Here is a 26,373-nt window from a genome sequence, read left to right as displayed (position 1 = left end):
AAGAGTGTAGGGCAGACATCAAGGAAGCTAGGTAATCTGTCAACATATTACTGGAAACATCTGTAATACTGCGGGGTCTAGGTGTACCCCACATATTTGGGGGGCGGCCGAATACGACCTCATAAGGGGACAGACCTGATCTGGAATGTGCAACCATCCTCATGAAGAATAAAGCAACTGGCAGGGCAACTAGCCAGTCTACACCTTTCTCTTTACATGTCTTAGCAATACGGACTTTCAGAGTTTGATTATGTCTCTCTACGAGACCGGCTGCTTCAGGATGGCGCACACAATGGAACTTCCACTGGTACCCTAACAAAAGGGAAACATGCTTCATGAGCTCAGAGGAGAATGGCTGGCCGTTATCAGAATACACGACCCTAGGGAGTCCATAACGGGGGAAGAATTCACGAACCAACTGCTTGGCAGTGGTCGCTGCTGTGTAATCTGGAACTGGATATGCTTCTGTCCACCTGGACAAAGCGCATACAACTACAAGAACATACTTGAAACCTCGACATCGCTCCATCTGAATATAATCCATCTGGAGGACTTCAAAAGGGTGGTCAGGGGGTTGGAATCCACCTTGTTCCACCGGAACACTTTTACCTGGATTGAATTGACAACATATCATACAGGTACGGACTTTCTGCTTGGCTGCAGCTCGTAAGTCCTTGTTGAACCAAAGGTTCTGAATACTGTCTAACATAGCTTTTTCTCCTAGGTGTGCTGGACTATGTGCGGTATTAATAATGACTTGAACCATAGAGTCGGGGAGAAACCATGTGGCTTTTCCCTTCGTCACCCATCCCTGATCTGTCTGGACCCCTCCTTGTTCGGACCATTTCTTGATTTCTTCAGGAGTAGCATGTAACTGTATGTCTATGACATCTTGTGTAGGGTCCTTAACTGTCATACAAGTAGTCTGTTCTGGAGTGGATGTCTGTGTCTTGTTAACTGGAATGTCTGGAGTCTGAGCTGTAAGCTTGGCTGTTCGATCTGCTAGATCATTACCTTGGGAAATGATGTCAGTAACTTTCGTATGTGCCTTGCACTTCATGATAGCGATAGCTGTCGGTAAATGTATTGCATCTAACAGAGCTTGAATGAGGAGACCATGCTGAATTTTGGTTCCATGAGAAGTCATGAAACCTCTCTCCTGCCAGAGCACTCCAAAGTCGTGTACAACTCCGAATGCATAACGTGAATCTGTATATATGTTTACTTTCAGGTTCTTGGCACGTATGCAGGCTTGGGTCAGAGCAACTAGCTCTGCTGCTTGAGCAGACAGGGTGTCAATACGGTGTGTTTCAATAACTTCTGTGTCAGTAGTCACTGCATACGCGGCTACTAGTTCTCCTGTACTAGTTCTCATACATGAACCGTCCACATAAAGTGTCAGGTCGGGATTAGGTAATGCAATGTCTGTCAGGTCTTGTCTTGGCTTAGTCATAGTGTTAATAACTTCCACGCAGTCATGTGTGGCAGGATTTGAAGTAACTGACGGTAACAGTGTAGCAGGATTTAAAACGTTGCAGCGTCTAATTTCTATGTGTGGCTGGAACAGTGTCAGTTCATAACCTGTTAAACGTGCAATGGTCAAGTGCTGAGTCTGTGTTCGGTTTAAAAGAACTTCCACGGAGTGTGGAACTTGTACTGTCAGGGAGTGTCCTAATACTATGGAATCACTTTGTCTGATTGCTAGAGCTGTGGCTGCAACTGACTTGATTCAAAAAGGGGGCTGTTCATCACCACCCCCTTTTCTGAATCGCAACTGACTTGAGGCACGCAGGCAAAGCCTGGGCTACTGGATCTAATGTGCTCGAAAAATAAGCACAGGGCTTGTATTGTCCTGCTTGATCTTGTGTGAGAACAGATAATGCAGTACCATTACGTTCTGTGACAAAAAGTGTAAAAGGCTTACTGTAGTTCGGTGTAGCTAGAACAGGTGCTTGGCATAGGGCTTTCTTTAATTCATTAAAACTAAGTGTATGTTCAGATGTCCAAGGGAGAACAGTCAATACGGCTGCCTCCTGTGTCGTTAACTGTATCAGTGGCTTGGCTAGAAATGCATATTGAGGAATCCATTGTCCGCAGTAAGAAGTGAGGCCAATAAAAGCACGTACCTCCTTCTGTGTCTTGGGCTGTGGAAGACTCGCTATTAACTGGATACGGTCTGGTGTCAACTGCCTACCCCACTTGGACAGTAAGTGGCCTAAGTAGATCACTTGCTGGACACAGAACTGAAGCTTCGAAGGGGACACCTTGTGCCCCATCTCGGCTAGGAAATACAGGACTGTAAGTGACGCTCGCTCGCAGTCATGTTCAGAACGGGCTGTAATCAGTAGATCATCGACATACTGGAGCAGGGCAGTGTCTGTTGGCATGTGAATATTCTCTAGTTGTCTCTTAAGTGCTTGACTGTAAATACTAGGACTTTCTGTGAAACCTTGAGGAGCTCGTGTGAATTTATAGCTCCTTCCATTTAAACAAAAACCGAAAAGGTACTGGCTGTCTGGATGAATCGGAACACTGAAAAATGCATTCTTGAGGTCTATTACAGTAAAAAAATGTAGCTTCAGGATCAATAGCTGTCAATAGAGATGAAATATCTGGGACTACTGGATACTGGGGTACGATACATTTATTAAGTTCTCGAAGGTCAATCACTAATCGATATACTGGAGGTGCATTTGGATCAGTACGTTTCATGACTGGAATGATAGGAGAATTACATACATTGGAGTCAGTTTCTACAACCACTCCTTGAGCAATGAGCTCGTCAATAATTTTGGATAAGGCTGCTACAGCCTCAGGTGGCAATCTGTACTGTCTGATTCGTGGCAAGACTATACCTTGCTTGAGAGTCACACGATGGGGTGTGATTTGCATAAAACCTACATCAGTTGGACCTTGCGCCCATAAATGCTGCGGTACATTGGACAATCTTGGATCAAAATCTCGTAATACATAGTGACCTTTAAAGTCTCTTAAGAACAAACGTATTCCTTCTGGGGAGCAGCAAATAACTGCACCTAATTCTTTCAATGTTTTAATACCTAACAAATTTTCTGGACATGACTTCGTAAGTAACAAATCAGTAGTTCGGGACAATGGACCAACTTCTAGAGTAACTGGCTTTGAAATCTCGTTAACTATAGGCTTTCCTGAAAATCCAAGGGAAACATTTCTAGAGCCTGAGAGCGGAGCCCCTGGAACCTCGTCATGACTGATAGTAGTCCTACTTGCCCCTGTATCAATCAAAAACTTTCTGTCTTTCCCTAATACTTGACTGTGTACATAGGGACCCTCTTGATCTACAGGAATCTCGATGAGAGGCAAGCCTACCTCCCTCTCTAGGCTGTTTCATGAATACGGTTGATACTCTGGATACTCTGTCTGGGCATACTGGTACATCTGTTGTGAAACATGCTGTGTTGCAGCAATAGGCTGCGGTGCTGGAGCTGTCTGTTGTGCATTCTGTGGTGACTGAGAAGTCTGTGAAACTTGTTCTTGTCTAGGCGGACGTGGTCTTTCTTTAGTTTTACCAGTAGCTATGTTGTGTTTCAGAACTGCACACTCGTTTATAAAATGACCTGGCTGTTTGCAATAATTGCATGTCCCTTTAACGGGAGCTGCAGGATGACTGGCTTGATTCGGACCCCTCTTCTGACTGTCTTGTGGAACAGATTGTGCAACTAGTACTTTCATTTTCGTGTCTTTCATACGTCTCCTTTCGTGTTCTTGCTCTTCCCTGATTCTGTTCTGGTGATACTGGAGCATCTGTAACATCTGTGACGGGGTACTAGCTTGCCAAGTACTTTCGACTTTCAAAACTCGATTTTTAACTTGTGGGCTTGAATTCTCGACTAGTTTAGTAACAAAAAGATGAGGGTATGACTCGCTACCTGTCTTCAGACCACTGTTGATAATGAAACATTTTTCGAATCTAGAATAAAAATCACTAGTATCTTCATCCTGTTTCTGTTTGCATGCTGAGATTGCATCCCAATCTTCCTTTTTCGTGGCTAATAATCTTGGCAAAACTTGAATCAATAACTCTGGCAATTCTTTACATTTGTCCCCAAGACCGGTACCTGGTACTCGTATTTTATCTTCAGCTTCTAGAGCTGTCCAATCAATCTTTTTCTCTCCCACCTCCCATTCTTTTTCCTTGAGTTTTTCATATACCCCTGCGGGCAACAGGACCTTTAGCATTTTAATAATATCTGGATACGTGTATTCTCCCATACGGAGCATGTCTTTTAATTCTCGATGGAACCCTGCTGGATCTTTGTCGTGACAGGGAATTAATTTCTTCATCTCTAAGAGCTCCATCTTTGTAATAGGGGTGTAAACAAATACTCGTTGCATTTCAGCATCCGGTGTCCTAACTGGGTGTACTTCTCGTAACGGATGCTGTCTATCTATGTAAAAGGGTTTACTTTCTGGGGGTGCGACGTGAACAAAATGCGGATTCAGAAACGTTCTATATTTGTGGCGCTGTTCTAGAATGACACTAATTAAATCGGTACCTAAACCTTTCCATTTATACTGGAGTAACTCGTTCAGGACATCATGTAACGGACCTGGATCAGAATGTTGTCCCTCATATAGTGTAATGAGGTGCTGGATCATATACATACCCACCAGTCGCTGCTCGGCTGGGGGCAGTTTCAGAAACATTTGTGCCACTATTTCATCTGGAAAAGTGGTAGAATCAGTAGCCCATCGGACTGCTGATCGGACTAGTTCTTGTTCATGCATGGTACTAAGTTCACTATAACCGATACGCGATTTCAGAATGTGATCGGTAGCTTGAAATACTTGTTCTAGAGAACCTTGTTCTGGTGCTGGAAGGTGAAAGACTTTCTTGTGTTCTAGGCGTAAATGTCGGTCTGGGAATCTAGATTTACCTACATACGCTATTCTGGCGGTATTCTCGTCGTCTACCTCTTCAGTAGAAGAGTCGTTTTCCTTCTCGCTTACTTGTGCTGTTTTGCGTTGCACGTGTAACCTTATTATTTCTTTAAGAATTTTCTTGTACATACTCTCTATACTACTGAGGGTCTTGTGTCTACCCTCGGCTATATTATCACTCCACCTTGTCAGGACTTTCATTTCGGTCGGATCTTTAGTCGGACAATCTTGTTCCCTTACTAAACAATTGATTAGAAATTTTAATAGCATGAGCTGGGTCTCAGCTTTCCTTAGAGACATGATTTCACCAATACTTTCTGAATCGTCTCCTGTGCGGATGAAACGATATATTCTGTCTAGATCTTCTTTCAAATTCGGTAGGGTGTCCAAATACTCGGTCACCCGTCTTACGCGCAATGAATATATAACCATATTATCATCGCCTGGGACTGGATCATAACGGCATTCGGTAAGAGCTCGTCTGATATCTGCAACAGACTGATATTTGGGCGTACGCTGTAACGCACGTTCATGTAACTCGACTAATGTTACACGTTTGTGTGGCGGCGGGGTACCAGGAGGACCTCCTCCCGCGGCCCCTAAACTGGAATCGTCGACTGATACTCTTCGTGCTGGCAGAGTGACTGATGTAGCGGGAACTTGTACTATGGCCTGGACCGGGGGTACCGTAACAGGTGCTGTAACAGGTGCCCCGGTGGCTGGAAGAACAGGAATTACATTATTTACAGGAGCTGGCGGAACAGGATTTGCATATTCTGGGACTGTGTCGTCCAAATAGGACGAGAGAAAAATATCAGCTGCGGTCGGTTTGTGACGTAGCTTAATCGGAACTAATGGCGGCGGAAAATTACATGGTGCTTCCGGGGTTGCTTTCGGCAAGCCCTCGGCAAGAAGAGGATACATACCCTTAATGAGGGCATTCCTCTGTCTGTCTGACTGTTCGGCTTTAACTCGTTCACCTATTTCGATTAATTCCTTTTCTTGGGCTCTTTCAGAGGATTCTCTACTTAATTCTGACTTTCTGATTTCTTTTTCGGTTCTTTTATGAGATTCTTTGCGCCATAACTCGATGGCATCTTTCTGGGACTGTCTAGATTTCTTTTTCCATAATGCTTCTTCTACTCGCATGATGCACTCGGCATCCCACGTACCTGATACGGGCCATCTATACTTTTCCTCTAATTCCTTGGTGTACTCCACCCATAAATCTAGATATAATATGGCACTTATGCCATGCTTGTGATACATAAAATGACCTGGACTGTCCCTAGGCGGGACAGGAACTGCTTCCTCGAGCAGACCTTTTCTAGTTTTTAACTGACGTAACTTCGTGAACAGAGGCATAACTAAGGCTGGAGTCTAGACACAATACAATACACAATGAACACAATAATTACTTGAAAACAAATCATTCATACCACGACATTGAAAACACATGGAATAACATTTAAAAATAACGGTTCGGACAGAGTACTACCTGAAATACTGAAAACAGAACACATGAATTTCTCGAGAACAGAACTTACTAGAACAGAAACTTACTAGAATGACTAGATGCACTGCTGAAACAGTACGAAACTTACCGGTCTCATAAAGAGACACGTCAGGACCCGCATCCACCTAAGTGGACACTTCGTGTTGGATCTGTGTACCCAAACCCACGGACCAGAGACAAATTAATTGACCCTGTCTAGATACTACCCCAGCAATGGTACTCACCGGGCAGCAAGAACGGAAGGCCTCGGACTGGACTGGACTGCTACGACAACGGACGGACGAACTTCGGACTTCAGTTACAGGTGGGCCTCCGGATACCTCGGACCTTGGACTCTTGGCTTGGGCTCTGGTCGGGACTCGCCGCGTTCCTCCACCGCCTCGTCTGGACGCTGGACCGCAACCTCTGTCTCCTCCGTGGGCCTGAGGGATACTTGAAGCAGAAATATCTGCACGTGCACGGTATGGTTCCGTCACGGCTGCAGAGGATCAGGGGGCTTGCGTGGCTTCTCCGGCGCGTGGGGAAAGGGCAAGTCCCTATTCGGGCGCCATTATGTGGTAAATAAATAAATTATTACCTGATCTATTTTTGACTATAATCAATAAACGGTTAGCTCAATAAATAAGAGTCAAGATACGAGGTAGCTAGAGTGTACAGGCTTTAATCAGGCATAAAAGGACTGGAACAGGACAGCCTGCATGGGAATGGGATGGCAGGGCCCGGCAGCTGCCGGGGCAGGATCTGGGAATGGCTAGCAAACTTTAATAACAGTGCACAATATTTATAGTTAAACAAATACATTGTATTCAATACAGTAGGCGTAGCAGTAGGCGGAGTTTGTAGCAGTCGCGAAAGATAAGGGCAGAATGAGGGAACAAGAAGGCGTGTACAGAGCGTATACATAGACATGTGATACAAACGTAACAGAATATGTCATAAACGGGGCGGAAACATGGAGGGGGCTACCTGAGCAGCTGGGACCTCTAACCTAGTGGTGCGCGCAAACTGGCAATGACGTGTTACTAGGGAGAACTGGGGGGCTATGACTTCTGCGCTAGAAGAGGAGACGAAAGTCTGGAGTGTCAGAGCGACATGTACCCGGGCATATCTAGTATCTCGTGTTTAGGGAACATGTTGATAGAATCCAAAAGTTATCAGGGTAAAGGCTAACAGACATTAAGACTGGAGCATGCATTATTCTACATGTAGTGCGTGTGCGGGGAATATTCTATGAATATTAATACAGTATTTCTCTTACATGGAGACATAAAGGCTAGACCATGACGGAAACTATTGATGCGATTCAGTAGCTTAGGAATGCAGAGAAGGAGGGCTGGACTGATAACTAGAATCATAACATACTCCTGGCAGACTGGGAGGCAGAGCCAGGCCGAGCCGGGCACTGCGAGGCATGAAAGTAAGCTAAGGGTCAGGGATACAGGTGGGGGCTGTATCGCTCCTCGGAGAGGGTTCAGAAAACAGGAGCTGAATCGGAGTCCGGGCCCTTTTGAGGCCTAGAAATGGGGATAATTCAATGAATTAACGTGCACACTGTAAAACGTGGCAATGTAGCTTTACATAGGCCTGATATTCGTTGTATTCACGATAACTGGAAACTGGCATACTAGAGATGGACACAACTGTAATTGCGTCTTTAATCGATCAGAAGGGGATACATGCATATCGATCATGCACATATAACATAAGATGGGGAACACGTAGGCACATACAACATGGCAAAATTTACTTTTCCACACTGGGAGCTGGTGGTGCAAGCTTTACGGGACTACTTAACAGAAGGCGAGGAATCTGATTAGATATTGGACGGGATTCCATGGAATTGTTTGAATGTCAGAACTTCCTGGTAGATGACACCCTAGAGCAGGAGAGGAATGTTGGAGCCCGCATTAGCAGCAGTTGGTGGGGAGGGGGGGACATTGGGAAAGGATCATGGGAGGGGAGATTAGCCGGCTCCGCAGCAGCCTCCCGGAACCCGGGGGCCCTGGGAAGTAATCGTGAAGATTGGGAGAAATACTGGTGGAATGACCTAGGGCGGGCTGGTGTGGGGTGAATAGGTTGTTATGGGGTAAAAGCAGTCACAATATGTTGCATTCTACCTATGGCCCGACCAGGGCGCACACTGAGGTGCCTCCAGTGAACTGATTCATTGATACGCCGCCCTGCCTCCGGGATGTGGGCTAACCGGCTGTGTATTGTGTTACTATCGGTCTGAATGTTGAGGGCATCAATGTATAGGTTGGCCTGTTGATCTTGGTTATTCCTGATTCTGCAATAAAAATATATTTCAAAAAAAAAAAAAAAAAAAACCACGTCAGATATCTGGGAAAAATATTCTGCATACTCTTTTATTGCTTTTCCACTGCAAGATTTCTCAGTGTAATTGCAGCACTAAGAAATTCACTTTAGCAAAATCATCTGAAAAAGAACAGATGCAGAAAAGAAAACAACCCTTTTTCCGTAGCCTAAATGTTTCAGATGATTTAGTCGTTCCACAATTCCAATTCAAGCACTGGCAAAGCCAAACGAACACTGTACAAATGTCAAACCCGTGGCTTTGTGAATGTTTGTTTGAAAGTAGTTTACCACTCACTGATTAATTCCACCTTTGATTACTAAACACAAATATTAAAAATGTTATGCTGAAAAATCATTAAATCTTAATTTCTACACCATTCCATCAAATTAAGGTTATCTTTGTGAAGCTAAGCATCACATCCTAAAAAACCTATAAAATACTTTTTCTTTATCATCAGGACTGTTAATCGTCCTGGTAAATTAAGCATTATATCATTGGTTTAATACTGCATTTACCAGTCTTTATAACAAAACTCTACCTATGTATTTGGTAAGACCTTTTAGGGGACGGTAGCACTTTAGATGCCGTAGACCAACATTATAGAATTCTCCTCTTCGGTTGAAAACTGTTTCGCTGTAACATATGCAATAATCAGGTAGGTGAGTGCCAATGCTTCTCTTCATAATTTTTCTAGCATCAAATCTACTCAAACAAGCAGGAATATATTCTATCACATAAATCCTTGAGGTCTCTTAATCCCTTAAAAATAAAATAAAAAGCACACACATATTTACTTACCTCAGACAGCCACACACTACTAACTCGTGGTTTCCTAAAAAGCTGCTAAATCACCAAGCGTGTACTTATTTTATTTATTTATTTTTTACATTTCTAAAGCGCAATGTTACCAACCGGTGTCCTGGCGCTGATACTCACTTCACTAAGCCAATCGCACACTTCCTTCTCAGGCCTCCATGAAGACAGCTAGACCATTTGTAAATCACTAACGTATTGCTATTTCCCTACTTAAGCATTTCACCTTAATTCGAGTCGCATAAGGATCTGTGCAATCATCGAATCGAATGCAGTATCCAACTTCATGGCCCAACACTGCGCCTCGCTCCTCCGCTACACGGCCAGCCACCTGAGGGGAGAAAAGAGGCACAATGAACGAAGATCAAGTCATGATGTACATCTAACTTTACTGGTAAATATTACAAGTAATTTATCATCTAAGCTAGAGTGTACAATCTACAATAAGATCAAAGAAATGTTTTACCAGTATAACCACCCTTTCTACGCACACGTTTTATGATTAAAAGTTGATTTTCCTCAATTCTCCAAAAAATTTAAGAATTCGAAAAAAGTTACACACATACCAGGAGCAACCCTAAACTGTAGAACGGCTAATTATGGATTTCATCATCATATTACGTCTTCACCCTTACTGTATCAGAAAAGTTAATCTGCCAGATATTTTATCTCTTCTCGATGTATGGGTGGTGAAGTGAAGTGCAAGTTACTTAAGTTTGTACATTTAAACTGATCACCCTTAGTGAACTTCATCAAAGGCTTACCGGGCATTTTTGACAATCAAAATATAGGTTACAATGGAAGTCCTGGCACATACCTTGCAAATAATTCCCAAGCTGTATCGACTACGCTCATTGACTTCAAAATCCCCAGGACTTCATTTTCACAAGGAGCATAGAGGCCCCTTAAGTTACAGAAGCAAGTGATGATGAATTGGCTGGAAGAAGGGGCATGTCTACCACAAGAAGAGACAGCATGTCGAATAATTTTTACTTACTTTTATTCCCTGGCCGCTGCCTTTAGACTCAAGAGAGGCTTATATAGCATCACCACCAAACACTGGACAGAATAAGAATCACAACACCAGAAGATGCCCCCATGATGGAACATGAGAACTATGATCCACTGAAAGGGACACTATTAAAATGCACACTACTAGATTGAGTAGACTTCCAGAAACTGTTTGTTACAGAAGCGCTGCTGCGCTGTGCGAGCCTGTTCAGGGTGGGTTTGCCTTTTTAAACATTGCCTGTTTAACCATTGTTTTAAAAATTCTAATTGCTGGTATCCCTGCACTCTGCACTTTGAATCTGGTCGCCATTTTGGGGTTTCAGTGGTGTCTGTCAAGCCGATCACCTGACCTGCGTTGCCCCTATGTAAGAGCGGGTCCGCCTCAAACCAGGTCAGCGAGCTAGGGGCTGATGCACGGGGGGGATAAAACGGAATGCTGACATGACCGCGTAGCATAGATTGAGTTGACTTCCAGAAACTGTTTGTTACAGAAGCGCTGCCGCGCTGTGCGGCCAGCTCAGGGCGCATTTGCCTTTTTAAACATTGCCTGTTTAAACACTGTTAATGAAATATGAATTGCTGATTTACCTGCACTCTGCACTTTGAATCTGGTCGCCATTTTGGGGTTACTCTGTGTTGTCTGCCAAGCCACTCACCAGACCTGCGGTGCCCGTATGTAAGAATGGTACAAAAGGGGGTGGTGATGGACGGAGCATCTGAACCAATCAAACACTCACCCAGTCAAAAGATCTGGGTTTGATCCAACACCGTTCTTTAGCCCACTCTGCCACCCCAGTTCAGACATGGCTACATGCAAATCAGTCTGACCCTGTGCCTCATGGGAACAGTCCAGCCCAAACTGCCATGCCATGCCTTCCCTGGACCGGAAACAAGCTTCCGAGGACCGGTTTCTGGCATTCCACCCGTCTTCAGCCCGGCTTGCTTGAATCCAGTGGCAAAGTGAGCAAGGGACTCACGTCTGAGCATACCCTGCCACACTTATGGCGGCCAAAGCGGTACAAAAGGGGGTGGTGGATGGACGGAGCATCTGAACCAATCAAACACTCACACCCAGTCAAAAGATCTGGGTTGGATCCATCACCGTTCTTTAGCCCACTCTGCCACCCCAGTTCAGACATGGCTATAAGCAAATCAGTCTGACCCTGTGCCTCATGGGAACAGTCCAGCCCGAACTGCCAAGCCATGCCTTCCCTGGACCGGAAACAAGCTTCCGAGGACCGGTTTCTGGCATTCCAGACGTCTTCAGCCCGGCTTGCTTGAATCCAGTGGCAAAGTGAACAAGGGACTCACGTCTGAGCATACCCTGCCACACTTATGGCGGCCAAAGCGGTACAAAAGGGGGTGGTGATGGACGGAGATTCTGAACCAATCAAACACTCACACCCAGTCAAAAGATCTGGGTTTGATTCATCACCGTTCTTTAGCCCACTCTGCCACCCCAGTTCAGACATGGCTATATGCAAATCAGTCTGACCCTGTGCCTCATGGGAACAGTCCAGCCCGAACTGCCAAGCCATGCCCTCCCTGGACCGGCAACAAGCTTCCGAGGACCGGTTTCTGGCATTCCAGCCGTCTTCAGCCCGGCTTGCTTGAATCCAGTGGCAAAGTGAGCAAGGGACTCACGTCTGAGCATACCCTGCCACACTTATGGCGGCCAAAGCGGTACAAAAGGGGGTGGTGATGGACGGAGCACCTGAACCAATCAAACACTCACACCCAGTCAAAAGATCTGGGTTTGATCCATCACCGTTCTTTAGCCCACTCTGCCAACCCAGGCCAGACATGGCTATACGCAAATCAGTCTGACCCGGTGCCTCATGGGAACAGTCCAGCCCGAACTGCCAAGCCATGCCTTCCCTGGACCGGAAACAAGCTTCCCAGGACCGGTTTCTGGCATTCCAGCCGTCTTCAGCCCGGCTTGCTTGAATCCAGTGGCAAAGTGAGCAAGGGACTCACGTCTGAGCATACCCTGCCACACTTATGGTGGCCAAAGCGGTACAAAAGGGGGTGGTGATGGACGGAGCATCTGAACCAATCAAACACTCACACCCAGTCAAAAAATCTGGGTTTGATCCATCACCGTTCTTTAGCCCACTCTGCCACCCCAGTTCAGACATGGCTATATGCAAATCAGTCTGACCCTGTGCCTCATGGCAGAGTGGGCTAAAGAACGCTGATGGATTAAACCAAGATCTTTTGACTGGGTGTGAGTGTTTGATTGGTTCAGATGCTCCGTCCATCACCACCCCCGTTTGTACCGCTTTTGGCCGCCATAAGTGTGGCAGGGTATGCTCAGACGTGAGTCCCTTGCTCACTTTGCCACTGGATTCAAGCAAGCTGGGCTGAAGACGGCTGTAATGCCAGAAACCGGTCCTCGGAAGCTTGTTTCCGGTCCAGGGAAGGCATGGCTTGGCAGTTCGGGCTGGACTGTTCCCATGAGGCACAGGGTCAGACTGATTTGCATATAGCCATGTCTGAACTGGGGTGGCAGAGTGGGCTAAAGAACGGTGATGGATTAAACCCAGATCTTTTGACTGGGTGTGAGTGTTTGATTGGTTCAGATGCTCCGTCCATCACCACCCCCGTTTGTACCGCTTTTGGCCGCCATAAGTGTGGCAGGGTATGCTCAGACGTGAGTCCCTTGCTCACTTTGCCACTGGATTCAAGCAAGCCGGGCTGAAGACGGCTGTAATGCCAGAAACCGGTCCTCGGAAGCTTGTTTCCGGTCCAGGGAAGGCATGGCTTGGCAGTTCGGGCTGGACTGTTCCCATGAGGCACAGGGTCAGACTGATTTGCATATAGCCATGTCTGAACTGGGGTGGCAGAGTGGGCTAAAGAACGGCGATGGATTAAACCCAGATCTTTTGACTGGGTGTGTGTGTTTGATTGGTTCAGATGCTCCGTCCATCACCACCTCCGTTTGTACCGCTTTTGGCCGCCATAAGTGTGGCAGGGTATGCTCAGACGTGAGTCCCTTGCTCACTTTGCCACTGGATTCAAGCAAGCCGGGCTGAAGACGGCTGTAATGCCAGAAACCGGTCCTCGGAAGCTTGTTTCCGGTCCAGGGAAGGCATGGCTTGGCAGTTCGGGCTGGACTGTTCCCATGAGGCACAGAGTCAGACTGATTTGCATATAGCCATGTCTGAACTGGGGTGGCAGAGTGGGCTAAAGAACGGTGATGGATTAAACCCAGATCTTTTGACTGGGTGTGAGTGTTTGATTGGTTCAGATGCTCCGTCCATCACCACCCCCGTTTGTACCGCTTTGGCCGCCATAAGTGTGGCAGGGTATGCTCAGACGTGAGTCCCTTGCTCACTTTGCCACTGAATTCAAGCAAGCCGGGCTGAAGATGGCTGTAATGCCAGAAACCGGTCCTCGGAAGCTTGTTTCCGGTCCAGGGAAGGAATGGCTTGGCAGTTTGGGCTGGACTGTTCCCATGAGGCACAGGGTCAGACTGATTTGCATATAGCCATGTCTGAACTGGGGTGGCAGAGTGGGCTAAAGAACGGTGATGGATTAAACCCAGATCTTTTGACTGGGTGTGAGTGTTTGATTGGTTCAGATGCTCCGTCCATCACCACCCCCGTTTGTACCGCTTTTGGCCGCATTAAGTGTGGCAGGGTATGCTCAGACGTGAGTCTCTTGCTCACTTTGCCACTGGATTCAAGCAAGCCGGGCTGAAGACGGCTGTATTGCCATAAACCGGCCCCCTGAAGCTTGTTTCCGGTCCAGGGTAGGCATGGCTTGGCAGTTCGGGCTGGACTGTTCCCAGGAGGCACAGGGTCAGACTGATTTGCATATAGCCATGTCTGAACTGGGGTGGCAGAGTGGGCTAAAGAACGGTGATGGATTAAACCCAGATCTTTTGACTGGGTGTGAGTGTTTGATTGGTTCAGATGTTCCGTCCATCACCACCCCCGTTTGTACCGCTTTTGGCCGCCATAAGTGTGGCAGGGTATGCTCAGACGTGAGTCCCTTGCTCACTTTGCCACTGGATTCAAGCAAGCCGGGCTGAAGACGGCTGTAATGCCAGAAACCGGTCCACGGAAGCTTGTTTCCGGTCCAGGGAAGGCATGGCTTGGCAGTTCGGGCTGGACTGTTCCCATGAGGCACAGGGTCAGACTGATTTGCATATAGCCATGTCTGAACTGGGGTGGCAGAGTGGGCTAAAGAACGGTGATGGATTAAACCCAGATCTTTTGACTGGGTGTGAGTGTTTGATTGGTTCAGATGCTCCGTCCATCACCACCCACGTTTGTACCGCGTATGTAAGAATGGGCCTATCTGAAACCACATCAGTGTGCTAGTGGCTGACGCAAAAGGGGATGAAACAGAATGCTGACGCGACCGAGCAGCGGATGCTCACAGTGGACGCTTACAGCGAGCGCACCAAAGGCAAGCCTGTCTGCGCCCGTCGGCGCTGTGCGCCAGGACTCCTGCCTGTTTTTTTAGCACCACTTACTCCAGGAACCTACTAGTGGCTCTAAACAACGGTAAGTGTGGGAATCACACACTGGTCATTAGTGGAATGTACACTTTCCCCAATATCTGTCCCGAGTGTAACTACTCCCTGGTTAGCAACAATCTACCAGCCCCAACCCCAACCTCTCCTGATGAGGTTACCCACCCATCGAAAACATCTAGGTTAAAGAATAAACTACCATACACTGGAAGGTCTGCCTCCCTTCACCTTCACACCAACAATAACCTTCCATTATCAAAAATAGGGGTGCTTATGGCCAACTTGCTTAATGCAAGGTCGGTTATCAAACACAAGTTGGAGCTTGAATGTCTGCTGCAGCGAACTTACAGAAACCTGGGCTACTCCCACCTCCGAACCGGCCTGGGCGGCGCTGCCACCAGGCTACTCGCTCACCGCGGTGATTAGAATGGGACAAATGGGAGAAGGAATAGCAATCATCTATAGAGCAGAATATAAGCTCATATTCCTGGAGCCGAAGCTATGACATTTATTATCAAAATTAGTAATAAGGTATCCTTCCCAGGTCTGTGCCTTTAGAGACAACCAGGGACTAAGGCACCATTTATACAGGGCCTGTCTGTACACCTCCTCATTAACAATACTAGGCGATATTAATTTTCACTTAGTGAACTCCTTACTGACTCCTCGACCATGACACTCTTGATCATCTGGAGTGCTTTGGCTTGTCACATATAGTAGTAGGACCTACACATAAGGTGCTTCACACATTGGATGGAATTTTTACCAACCATACCGCAATTGAGAATAATAGAATACTGCCACCAACATGGACAGATCATAGGGTGATATTTTTTAATCTTCCTGATGGGCATACCCCAACCCCATCAGCAGCACGCCAACCCCCAACCTACGCCCGGTTCTAGCGGAATATTAGTCCTAAAAGCCCTAACCAACCTGCTGGTAAATAACTTGCCAACGCTAGCGGATGCGGATAGTTACAATAATTGAATCAGATCAACCATAGACCAACTGACTCCTATTAGATCGGTTAACCAAGAAGGCACAAAACTACTGCACCTTGGTACTCCGCAGAGCTGAAAACCTTAAAATACAAATGCAGACGCTCAGAACGTGAATGGAGGGTGGACTTCAGCATTGAGGGTAAAAACAACTATAATCGGATACTAACAGAATACAAAGCTGCTATGATTAGGGCAAAAAAGGAATTCTACACCAGTAAGATAGAGGGTGCAAAGAACTCTACCAGAGAGCTTTTTAAGACCGTCACTGCGCTATCCAAGCTCCAACAGGGAAATCTGTTTAGCCCTGATCAGAGCTTATGTGACAAAATGGCCTCTTTCTTCCAATCAAAAGTCCAAACAATTTACAGGGAATTGGAAGGGTCAGGCTCTGTCCCCCAAAATCCACAGTTGTATGCAATGGAGGAGGGACTAGCAACTACTAACCACCTGACCAGCTTTACACCAATGACGGCCACTCTGTGAATGTTCTCCTTCTGACCATCAAGTCAGGCTCTCTGGATGATCCGTGCCCGCCGGATATAATCCATGGTGTCTTGTACTAAATCGACTTGCTACTCCCCCCTCTTAAACATTATTATGAGGTCACGGGACTTTCCGTTAGTGTGGAAGAAAGCGTGCATTAGGCCTATTCTAAAGAAACCCTCCCTGGACCCATGTGACGTAACAAGTTACCAAACTATCTCTTGTCTACCTCTGGCAGCTAAGGTTCAGGAGAAAGCCATGAACTCACAACTAAAGTATTACCTGCACTCCAATAATCTACTTGACAGCACTCAACATGGCTTCCGTTCTGGCCATTCCACTGAGTCTGCATTAGTCATGGCTACGAAGGAAATCGGATGCCAAATTGACTGTGGTGGCAGGGCTGCCCTGATCCTACTTGACCTATCTGACAGGTTCGACATGGTAAATCACTCAATTCTTACACAACGGCTGAAATCAATTAGGATTCAGGACACCGAGCTTGCCCTCCTCACCTCTTTCTTGACTGGCAGAGAACACAGGGTCTGCTGGGATAACCTTAAGTCGGGTAAATTTTACCTCCCTTGTGGAGTCCCACAGGTGTCGGCGCTTTCGCCCACATTGCTCAACGTATATGCGACTCCATTGGCTAAACTACTCAAAGACCACGGTTTCTCGCTTGTATCGTACGCCGACGATACAAAATCATAATTTCCATAACCTCCACGGAAGATGCGCCGTCAGCTAGGTTCCATAGCTGACTTGACCACATCATACAATGGATGCACCATAACTATCTAAAATTAAACACTCAGAAGATGAAGGTTATGGAGTTCGGCACTGGTCCTCCCATCTGGAACTCCGCTTGGTGGCCGGCAGTGGCAGGAGTCTGTCCGCTACCAGTGGCCAAAATGAGAAACCTGGGCGTGGTATTTGACGCTCAGCTCAGTTTTGCGGGACAGATCAACTAGGTAACCTCGACCTGCTACTTCACTCTAAAGATACTGGGGAAGAGTTGACTATTTCTCCCCATGGAGTTGAAGAAAACAGTTGTGGTAGCACTCGTTTTATCATGGATTAACTACTGCAATGCTCTTTACCAAGGGATTGATTAACCAAATTGCAATCCTTGCAGAACACCGCAGCCCGTACCTTATTGAACATCCCTAAATATTATCATATATCTGGGGCTATTAGGAATCTCCACTGGCTCCCAGTCAAGGATCGGATTGAATTCAAGGCACTATGCCTGGTTCACAAAACCCTATATGGAGGTGGACAACGGAATACCTCAAATAATTCCAATGGTACACCCCGGACGCTCACTGAGATCAGCCAATCAAGCACTGGTTAACATCCCTAAAATCAAGAAGGCTAAATGGGGAGGCAGATGCCTCTCCCATCTAGCTTCCAAGCTCTGGAACAAGCTGCCTCTGAACATTAGATCCCAACCTGTCCGCTCACAATTCCGGGGCTTATTGAAAACCTGGCTCTTCCCCACTCAATAATGACCTGACCTTTCTTGGTTTCATCTCATATCTCTTGCTACCCCAGCGCCAAGACGCCTCAGCAATCGAGTGCTTTATAAACCTCTAACTTACTTACTAAAACAAGCATTGGAAATGCAATAGGGCTCGCATTAGGAAAGTTTGAGCTATTGATCTTATAAAGGAAATTATTTTTATTTATGTGTTATTTTTTAAAATAGCTAAATTAATAGCTTTGTCATTTACAATGCCAATAGTTATAACTTTCGCAAATGTGACACCTATAGCATTTGTAATGCAACATGTTTTGTATTTACGTGACTTAGATGTATTGATATTACAAATAAGGAAAAAAAGAAAGAAAAATGGACCAACAAAAGAAGAAACGGGTATGAAGTGAAAATGCAAAATAGGAAAAGGACAGAAGAATGAAAACAAAACTTTTAAAAAAGCTTGAAACAAAGGGTAAGAAAATAAGAGACAAGAGTATGATGAAATGGAGAGCTAGAGGGGTCGGGGTGAGCACAGAACCAAGGTAGGAATGATTAACTGTCAGCACCAACAGTGGACATGCGATTGTGAAAATTGTGCTTTGAAAACAGGACGGACACAGCCGTGGGCCACAGTGCAGAAACGCAGTTAAAGCTTAACGTGAGAGAAGTACAGACACACTTTGCACCGGTGAAACTAGACACGAGATTGGGAGTGGGGCTGGGCCGGGCGGTGCTGCTCTGCACATCATGGAAAACAACAGTTTATCATGGCGGGGGAGGAAGAGGCAGACTGCGGGAAGAGGGCAGGGAGGGAGGCGGCTGTTCGTAAAAGATGGAGACAGAAAGAGGAGACCGTGAGAAGAAAAGGTGGGCAGAGACAGGAGAATGATGTGAGCGCGGTGACTAGTGATAGATATCAGGGCGACAGGAGGGAGAGGGCGCGAGGGAAGGGACTGCGGGTCACGAGAGCTTTCTGTGCCGGGGAGGAAGAGGAGATAAAGGAAGAGGGAGGAGATAAGACAGAGAGCAGCAGGGGAGGGAATGGGATGGAGAGATGTGAGAGGAAAGACAAAGAAGGAAAGCCGGTGGAGGGAGGGGTAGAGAGGCAAGCAAAGAAATGTGGCTGGCGAGAGGGGGAGGGGAAAAGAGATAAGAAGAAGGAGCTAAAGTGTGTATTAAAGTAAAAGCTATTGGGGGAAAAGCGGCCGGGAAAACAGCTGCTATGCTTGCTGTTTGATTGAAAGCTCCTCGCATGGTGGGGGCGGGTTCTTTGGGGGTTAAATTTATCCAGAAAAGAATGCTCCTGTTGTCTGTAATAAACAAGTTTATACAGTCATACATTGCTGGTCAAACAGCGAAAATGAGCAAAAGTATGCAAACAAATTTGTGCAGCCATGTTAAGTTAAATAAATGCCCAATAAAATAATACAAATGTGGTATAAACAAACAAATGTAGCCGTGCCTGGGCAGTGAAAGGGGAGGAGGGAGGAGAAATGCGAGTCACGGCAGCAGCAGCCTTTGATGTGCCGGCCGGCCGTACAGTGAATAATTAGGGGAGGAGAAATGCCGGCTGGGGGAAGCTTGAGATGCCTGAGGAGGCTGGTGGCTTTGATGTGCACGCACTTTTTGCCAATGCGCTTGCGCATTGAGCTTGTTTTTCTCGGGCACTGCAACAAATCGCCTAGATGGTTAAGCTCTGTTTAAGCCACAATATAGCTCGCCAGCAATGCGCACGCGCATCAGCAGGCGAGCCCTAAAAATATCCCTATAGGTCGAATTATAATCTCATGACGGAGCATGGAGAGAAATCCAAAAACACAGATGAAAGAGTGTAAAAGCACTCCAAGACAGGTAGGCAACAAGAACCTTCTTGATTCCAGAAGACTACTGTGAAGAGCAAACTGAGTAGGCCCATTAAAAACAAGAGATAGCAGAAAAATATCCAAGGGAACTGGAGAGAACTGAAGAAAGGGAACCCTAAGGTAAAGGACTTGAAAATGGTGCCAAATGCATTGAAGGCATAACTCCATGTATGGGGAGAGACTGTGTGACAATATGGTGAACGAGCCCCCATGCATAATTTAACACTAAATAGTAGAACAAACATTGCATAGCCAATAGATCTTGCTTTTGGGACCTTATAAGTGTTTAGCCATGCAACACTTGATGTTGTTTAATCAAGGATATTGTTCTGGATAACTAAACACTTATAATGTCCTAAAGGTGAGACCTATCGGCTATGCATTGGGGGGCCTTATAAGTGTTTAGGTAGAGCTATTGACTTTGCCAATGTTTCTAAGCTGTGCAGTAGAGAAGTGTGGCTGCTGTGCAGCATGCTGAGAAATTAAAAAGTGTAAGAAGCACTGAGTGATGCTGTAGTGTCGTTGAGTGATGCTGTGCTGGCCCTGATTTATGCTGTGGTGGCGTTGAGTGATGCTGTGCTGGCCGTGAGTGATGCTGTGGTGATAACTGATTTTATCCCTATGCTCGTAAGATGTCTTTCACCACCTCGTGGTGCAATCACCATTTGTGATCACCAGGAGTCATGAGCTTAACTCATCTGCCCTAAGGTGTAAAGATTCCGTCAGGTGGTACACGATCATGGTTATGCCCTGAGGCTCCAACAAGCTCCACAGGCACAGCTCCTCTTTGCACAGGTCTTCACTCTGCTCTGCTTGTTGCAGTATGTGGTGTTGTGCTGTTGTCTATGAGAACCAGCACCAGCCTTCCTTTGATGGAGGCAGGAAGGCCTTCAATTCTAGGCGAATGGCCCACAACTCCAACAGGATGCTGTGGAGCCGGCTTCCGGCAGAGACAAGTGCCTCCTGATCTTCCCCTCTCCCAGATTCCCTACCCAATCCAGCATTCATGCATCTGTCACCACCAAGAGTTTTAAGAGAGATGGCGATGATCCTCCTTGACGCCGAGAAGGCATTCGATCGCGTTACTTGGCGGTTTTTATGGGGGATATTGGTGCGGAGGGGTTTTGGTCCTAAAATAATCAGGGCCATCAAAGCTATGTATCGCGAACCCAGGGTCCGGATCCAGATGATGGGTGGTAGTTCGGAAGAGATTTAAATATCCAGTGGGACTTGTCAGGGGTGCCCCTGCTCCCCAATACACTTTGCCCTTTATATAGACCCCAGTTCTTCGTAGGGGCTACGAGATGAAATTTTGGCATATGCCGATGATTTGGCTGTAATAACTCCACATCCTGAAACGGCAATAAAAGTTCCTCCAGATTCAACATATAATGTCTGTGATGAGACCTCGAATACACCCAGGCGGTAAAATTAAAATAATCGAGTATCTGTTAGAAGGCGAAGCTGGAATCAAAATAATTTATAAAGCCCTAATAGACTCGATACAAGACGATATGGATAAAGTCGAATCATCATGGATGACGAAATTAGGTGATCCGGATTTCGACTTAGATAAAGCTCTACAACTAGCAAATAAAGTATTTCGCTCTACCAATTTAAGGGCACAACATTATAAAGCCCTTTATAATCTGTATTTTACCCTGGCCAAGCTTTTTAAATGGGGCAAAAGGGAGAACGACAAATGTCCAAGATGTCAGGAGGGACCTGCCGACCTAATCCATATGTTCTCTCAATGTGAAAAGATGAGTGGAATCTGTGTAGAGATTGAGAAGTTTCTGGGGCTGCTAGGTATTCATGTTAACCTATCCCCTACACTTATGATATCTGGTTTTGGTAATAATCTTCATCTTGAATGTGATAAGGAGGCCTTTGTGTTTATATGCCTAGCAGTCCTTCGGATCCTGGTGGCAGCAGGATGGAAGGATAATACTGCACCTACTTTTCAGATTTGGCTAGCTAGGCTGCTAGGGATTCATAACATTGAATAAACTCACCTTTGCACTAGAAACTTTGGGTCTGTGTTTGTCTTTTTCTATGACAATCTGGATGTTTTGGAGACAAAGCCAGCAATATAAACATATATATACACACACACACACACTTACCTGTGACTGACTTACATTTTCGTTGTAAAGGCATGCCTGGTAAAGGTATTTGTGTGGTAAGGCTCTGTGTGGTAAAGGCTTATGTGTGGTAAAGGCTTATGTGTGGTAAAGTTATTGCGTGGTAATGACGGCGTTGTAAAGGCAGTTTCCCGCACTTTACATATATACGATAACCACAGAATCCCACAAAGCTATTAAAAAAGCAAATTCTGTATGTATGGTTACTACCTGGCAAGAATGAAATATGCATCACATAATGAGTTTGGTACGAAATCCTCTTCGTTAACTATGCAGCGCACATGAAAGTATAAGCCAAAATAAAAGCACAAACGCTGAAGTGAAAGTCCTTTCCGACGAGAAACAGAATTCACACCTTGTACTGTTCTCCAATGCGGCGTTTGTAGCTGGCTCGCCCTTTGAACCTTTGCAGGAGTCAAGTAAACAGACCATAAGGCCACAGATACACAGGGGATATAAAATATCGCACTCACGATCTCTCCATCAAAACTATATGGAAAGCTAATATATTCATACAGGACAACTCAATATTATGCTTAGCAAAACTTCAGTTAATCAATCGCTATCACTGTAAGTAAGTAATAAAATGAGTGAATACAGCTATAAGCACCCTAAGTTACCCAAGCAATGGAACAAGATCATGAGTGAGAGACACCCAAAAAACAAGGGTAAAACACATTCAAAGATTCTCTGAAGCAGAGGATATCATCACCAGGAAACATTTTTGTTGAAAGGTCATTCCATAACTTTACGACCTCCAAACCCTAGTATCTTAATGTAAGGTGCTTTATTTCAATTCAGAGACATGAATCTTAAAGAAAATGTCTACAACCTCTTTAACAAATCTTATGGCGCTGAAAACAAAACACTTCTAAGACACACGCTCTAATGTCATACACATTTTCGTATACTATTTTTTGGTAGGTCAAAATCACAGGGATGAGTGACATCGCCAACTCTGTCCTTTATTTATTTCTATAGGAGCTTTAGGTGCTGGCCTTTTAACTACTTCCAGGCACTAGCAAGTAGCCTAAATAATTTGTGGCTATAATTCAAGTAAAGCGAATAGGTAGCGTTACACATTGACACTTGAAACCAAGTACATGGCAAAGCCAATAGGCCTGGCAATAGCACATGTACATTTTATTTCGCAATATGAAAAATAACGGCAATAACATGAATTAATTAATTAGGCCTGGCAGCCCAGGCACACCAGTCCGGATACTGAAGTGCACTCTGTATTAGGCAGCTGTGCAACTGATCTGATAAAATGCCCTCACTCACTGTGCATGACAGTCAGCGAATGAAGGGGGCTAAACCACTGACCCATGAAGTATGCTGTACTGGGCCGAAGCAAAATACTAATTCTACAGTACTTGAGCAGACCAGAGACTGGAAGGGACTGACTGAAAGGCCATGCATGTATGTATACACATGTATTTTATTATGAATGTGTTTGAAGCGATGATGCGCAAGAAAGCTAAAGCTGTCTATACGGCAGACCTAAATAAATCAGAGATAAGGACTATTGATAATGAGCCCTGAGTGGAAAGAGCCCAGATGTGCACCATTTTCCAGATTCTCCCGATTCTTTCAATTACAGGTTTGCTTTCATGTTCTTTTGATTATATTTTATGTGTAAATCTGAACCCGTCAATGCGGAAGGGACTGCACTGTGGATTCAGAATATGTTTCAGACTCTATTAAAGCCCTGAGTCACCCAACTCTAAAAGACCTGTGTGCACACCTCTGCTGAGGTTTCTTTTACTGACAAACACACGTTTGTTTGTGCACAAAAGGCCTTCTCACTATGCAACCTAGTGAAACATAAATATTGACGGGCACAGGACCTCAGTCGCAGCATGTCTAGGTTGCCGTAGGGACAGAAACAAAAGAGTCTGACCAGCCATTGTATGCTAACGGGTCAAAGTTATTGCAGAAGGAAACTGGAGTAGTAGCAGTTCAATACACTGAGGTTCCGAGGAACCAAGGAACATCAATGGACACCACTGCATGTGATTGTCTACAGGCTGTTCCTTACTGGCTATTAAATGTGGATCAATTGGCCTCGCTTTCAACGGAGTGCGCCAAGATCAGGACCCGAGGGGGGTGGGAATGTGTGTCATTGTGATGGCCAGCTGATACCGAGTTTATGGCAGAGGCTTTTTATCCACTAGTGAGGTGTTTATGAAAATAGTAAGGAGGTGACGCAGTTTCAGTCTCACAGAAGTAAAATGGGAGCCACAAAGTGATCTTTTGAACAGGCAACCGTATAAATGTAGGATACACATTAACACTCTGGTATATTAAAAACAGACCTGCTTTGCGAGAGGTAACACGTAACATTTCACCAACCCAAAGATAAAGACGTTTGAAGGTGCATCAGACTTAAAAACCACAACTCAACAAAGACAGAAAAAGAGTAAAAAAATAAATAAATAAGAAACGGTTTTCAAGACAGAGTTACAAAGATGCATGTCCACGATACGAAAGGAGATCCTCCTCTTTACTCAAATGTCTGAAAGACCGAGCTCAGTTGGACCATTGGTATGTCTGAAGCAAAGGTACATCAGCATGATCTTGAGTACAGAAAAGATTCTGAACATTGTGTTGATCTACTGAGGTTGAGCCTTCATCGCAGTCTTCTCGTAGATTTCAATCCTGCAATGGAGCACTGAACAACTAGAGTATTATAGTAACACAAGGTAAGCTAACACGAATCAGTTCTGCCTGCACATTATACAGAAATGCAATTGTGCATTGGAGGTTGAACTTAGGTGTTTTCATTCGTCACTTATCTTTCCACATTTAAGACCCAAAAGTATCAACCTAAACATCACTCCTGTCACCCCCTTCGCCATTACCTCGTAAAACGCCTAAACGAAAAGGTAAAGTGGTCTCATCTGTGGTTATTTGCCTTGCTACTAATGTGGATTGTTTATCCAGCATGTGCAATTTTGCGTACTCTCTCCTACATACACTCTCCTTCTGAATTACTATTGGAAAGCAGGACATTCCTTTCTTCACCTTTTTTAGGATTTTCTAATGTGCAACACCACCTTGACAGGGCAACTCTGAAGGTAGTCCTTGATCAGAAGTGTGAATTATTTGCTTGCTTAGGTTTCAATCGCTTGGGCGCTCCCCCTCACCTTCTCTGGCTTATACCCTGCCATAAACCATCACTCTTCATCACCAAATCCCAATTCCGTGCCCAAACCAACCATCTGTCTCCGAAATGTGCATATTTATTCTTGAATATGTCGGCAAACTTGCGTGTTTTAATTGTCGAAGTTGAAGTTGAAGGGTTTTGTAAAGCGCTCTACTACCAGGCGGTTTCTTGGCGCTATAGAAGGAACCTGAGACTGAGGGAAAGAGGGAAAGGGTGTTAAGAGGAGTAGGTGTTAAGAGGAGTAGGCGGAAGAAAATAGATGGGTTTTCAAAGCTGCCCGAAAGTCAAGGTAAGAGGGAGTAGATCTGATAGCTAAGGGGAGGGCATTTCAGAAGAGTGGAGCGAGTATCGGAAAACCTGGAGCCACCCGATTTCTTTTTACGGAAGCGGGGAACCTGGAGAACGGACTGGGTGGAGGAGCGGAGAATTCTGGTTGGAGTATAGGCAGTGATTGTAGATCTGATGAATGCAGGGGCAGTGCCGGCTAGGGACTTGAAAGTTAGGCAGCCCATCTTGAAAAGAGAGCGCTCCCTGATGGGGAGCCAATGGAGCGTTTTGAGCAGGGGGGTGGTGTGGCTGGATTTGGGGAGCCTGTAGATAAGGCGCGCCGCTTGATTCTGGATGAGCTGTAGGCGCCGGCACTCGTAGGCAGGAATGCCCACATAGAGGGCATTGCCGTAATCAAGGCGAGATAGAATCATTGCCATAGTGATGATTTTGAGGGCTTCGGCTGAGAAGTAGCGCGAGACTTTGCGGATGGTTCTCAAGGACAGAAAGCAGGAGGAGACCACCAAGCTGATTTGAGGTCGCAGGGAGAGATCTTGGCAGACTTTAATACCCAGGGTTTTCACAGAAGCAGAGGGAGACGGGGAGAACCAAAGATGGGGGGCCAAAAAGCGGAGGACCAAGGATTAGAGGGACCACCGATAAGAACAAGCTCAGTTTTATCGGGGTTTAATTTAAGTTGGTTGAGGTTCATCCAATTGTAGATGAAGGTAAGAGTGGAGTGAACCGTGGAGATAGAATCAGAAGAGGGGGTGAGATCGAAAATAAGTTGGAGGTCATCGGCGTAATTGAACGCCGTGACCTCCATGTCCTGTAAAGCAGCAATGAGTGGGTGTATGTAGAGGTTAAACACCTTTGTCGTTCCCAAAACCATCCCTCTCCACAA

General features: G+C 45.6%; 1 protein-coding gene across 2 annotated transcripts in view; it reads right to left on the bottom strand.

Moving 5' to 3' along the window:
• Positions 1-26,373, bottom strand: part of DHX35 (DEAH-box helicase 35) — a 661,155-nt gene that overhangs the window by 440,457 nt on the left and 194,325 nt on the right. For both annotated transcript variants that reach the window (XM_078652154.1, XM_078652155.1), the window contains one exon: positions 9,793-9,897. In XM_078652154.1, the coding sequence (XP_078508280.1) occupies positions 9,793-9,897 (105 nt within the window). The remainder of the gene's footprint in view (positions 1-9,792; positions 9,898-26,373) is intronic.

This window comes from Lissotriton helveticus, chromosome 7 (assembly GCF_964261635.1).
Source record: "Lissotriton helveticus chromosome 7, aLisHel1.1, whole genome shotgun sequence".
In the NCBI taxonomy this organism is placed as follows: Eukaryota; Metazoa; Chordata; class Amphibia; order Caudata; family Salamandridae; genus Lissotriton; species Lissotriton helveticus.
The sequence above is the reverse complement of the archived record's forward strand: the minus strand, read 5'-3'. Positions and strand labels throughout refer to the sequence as shown.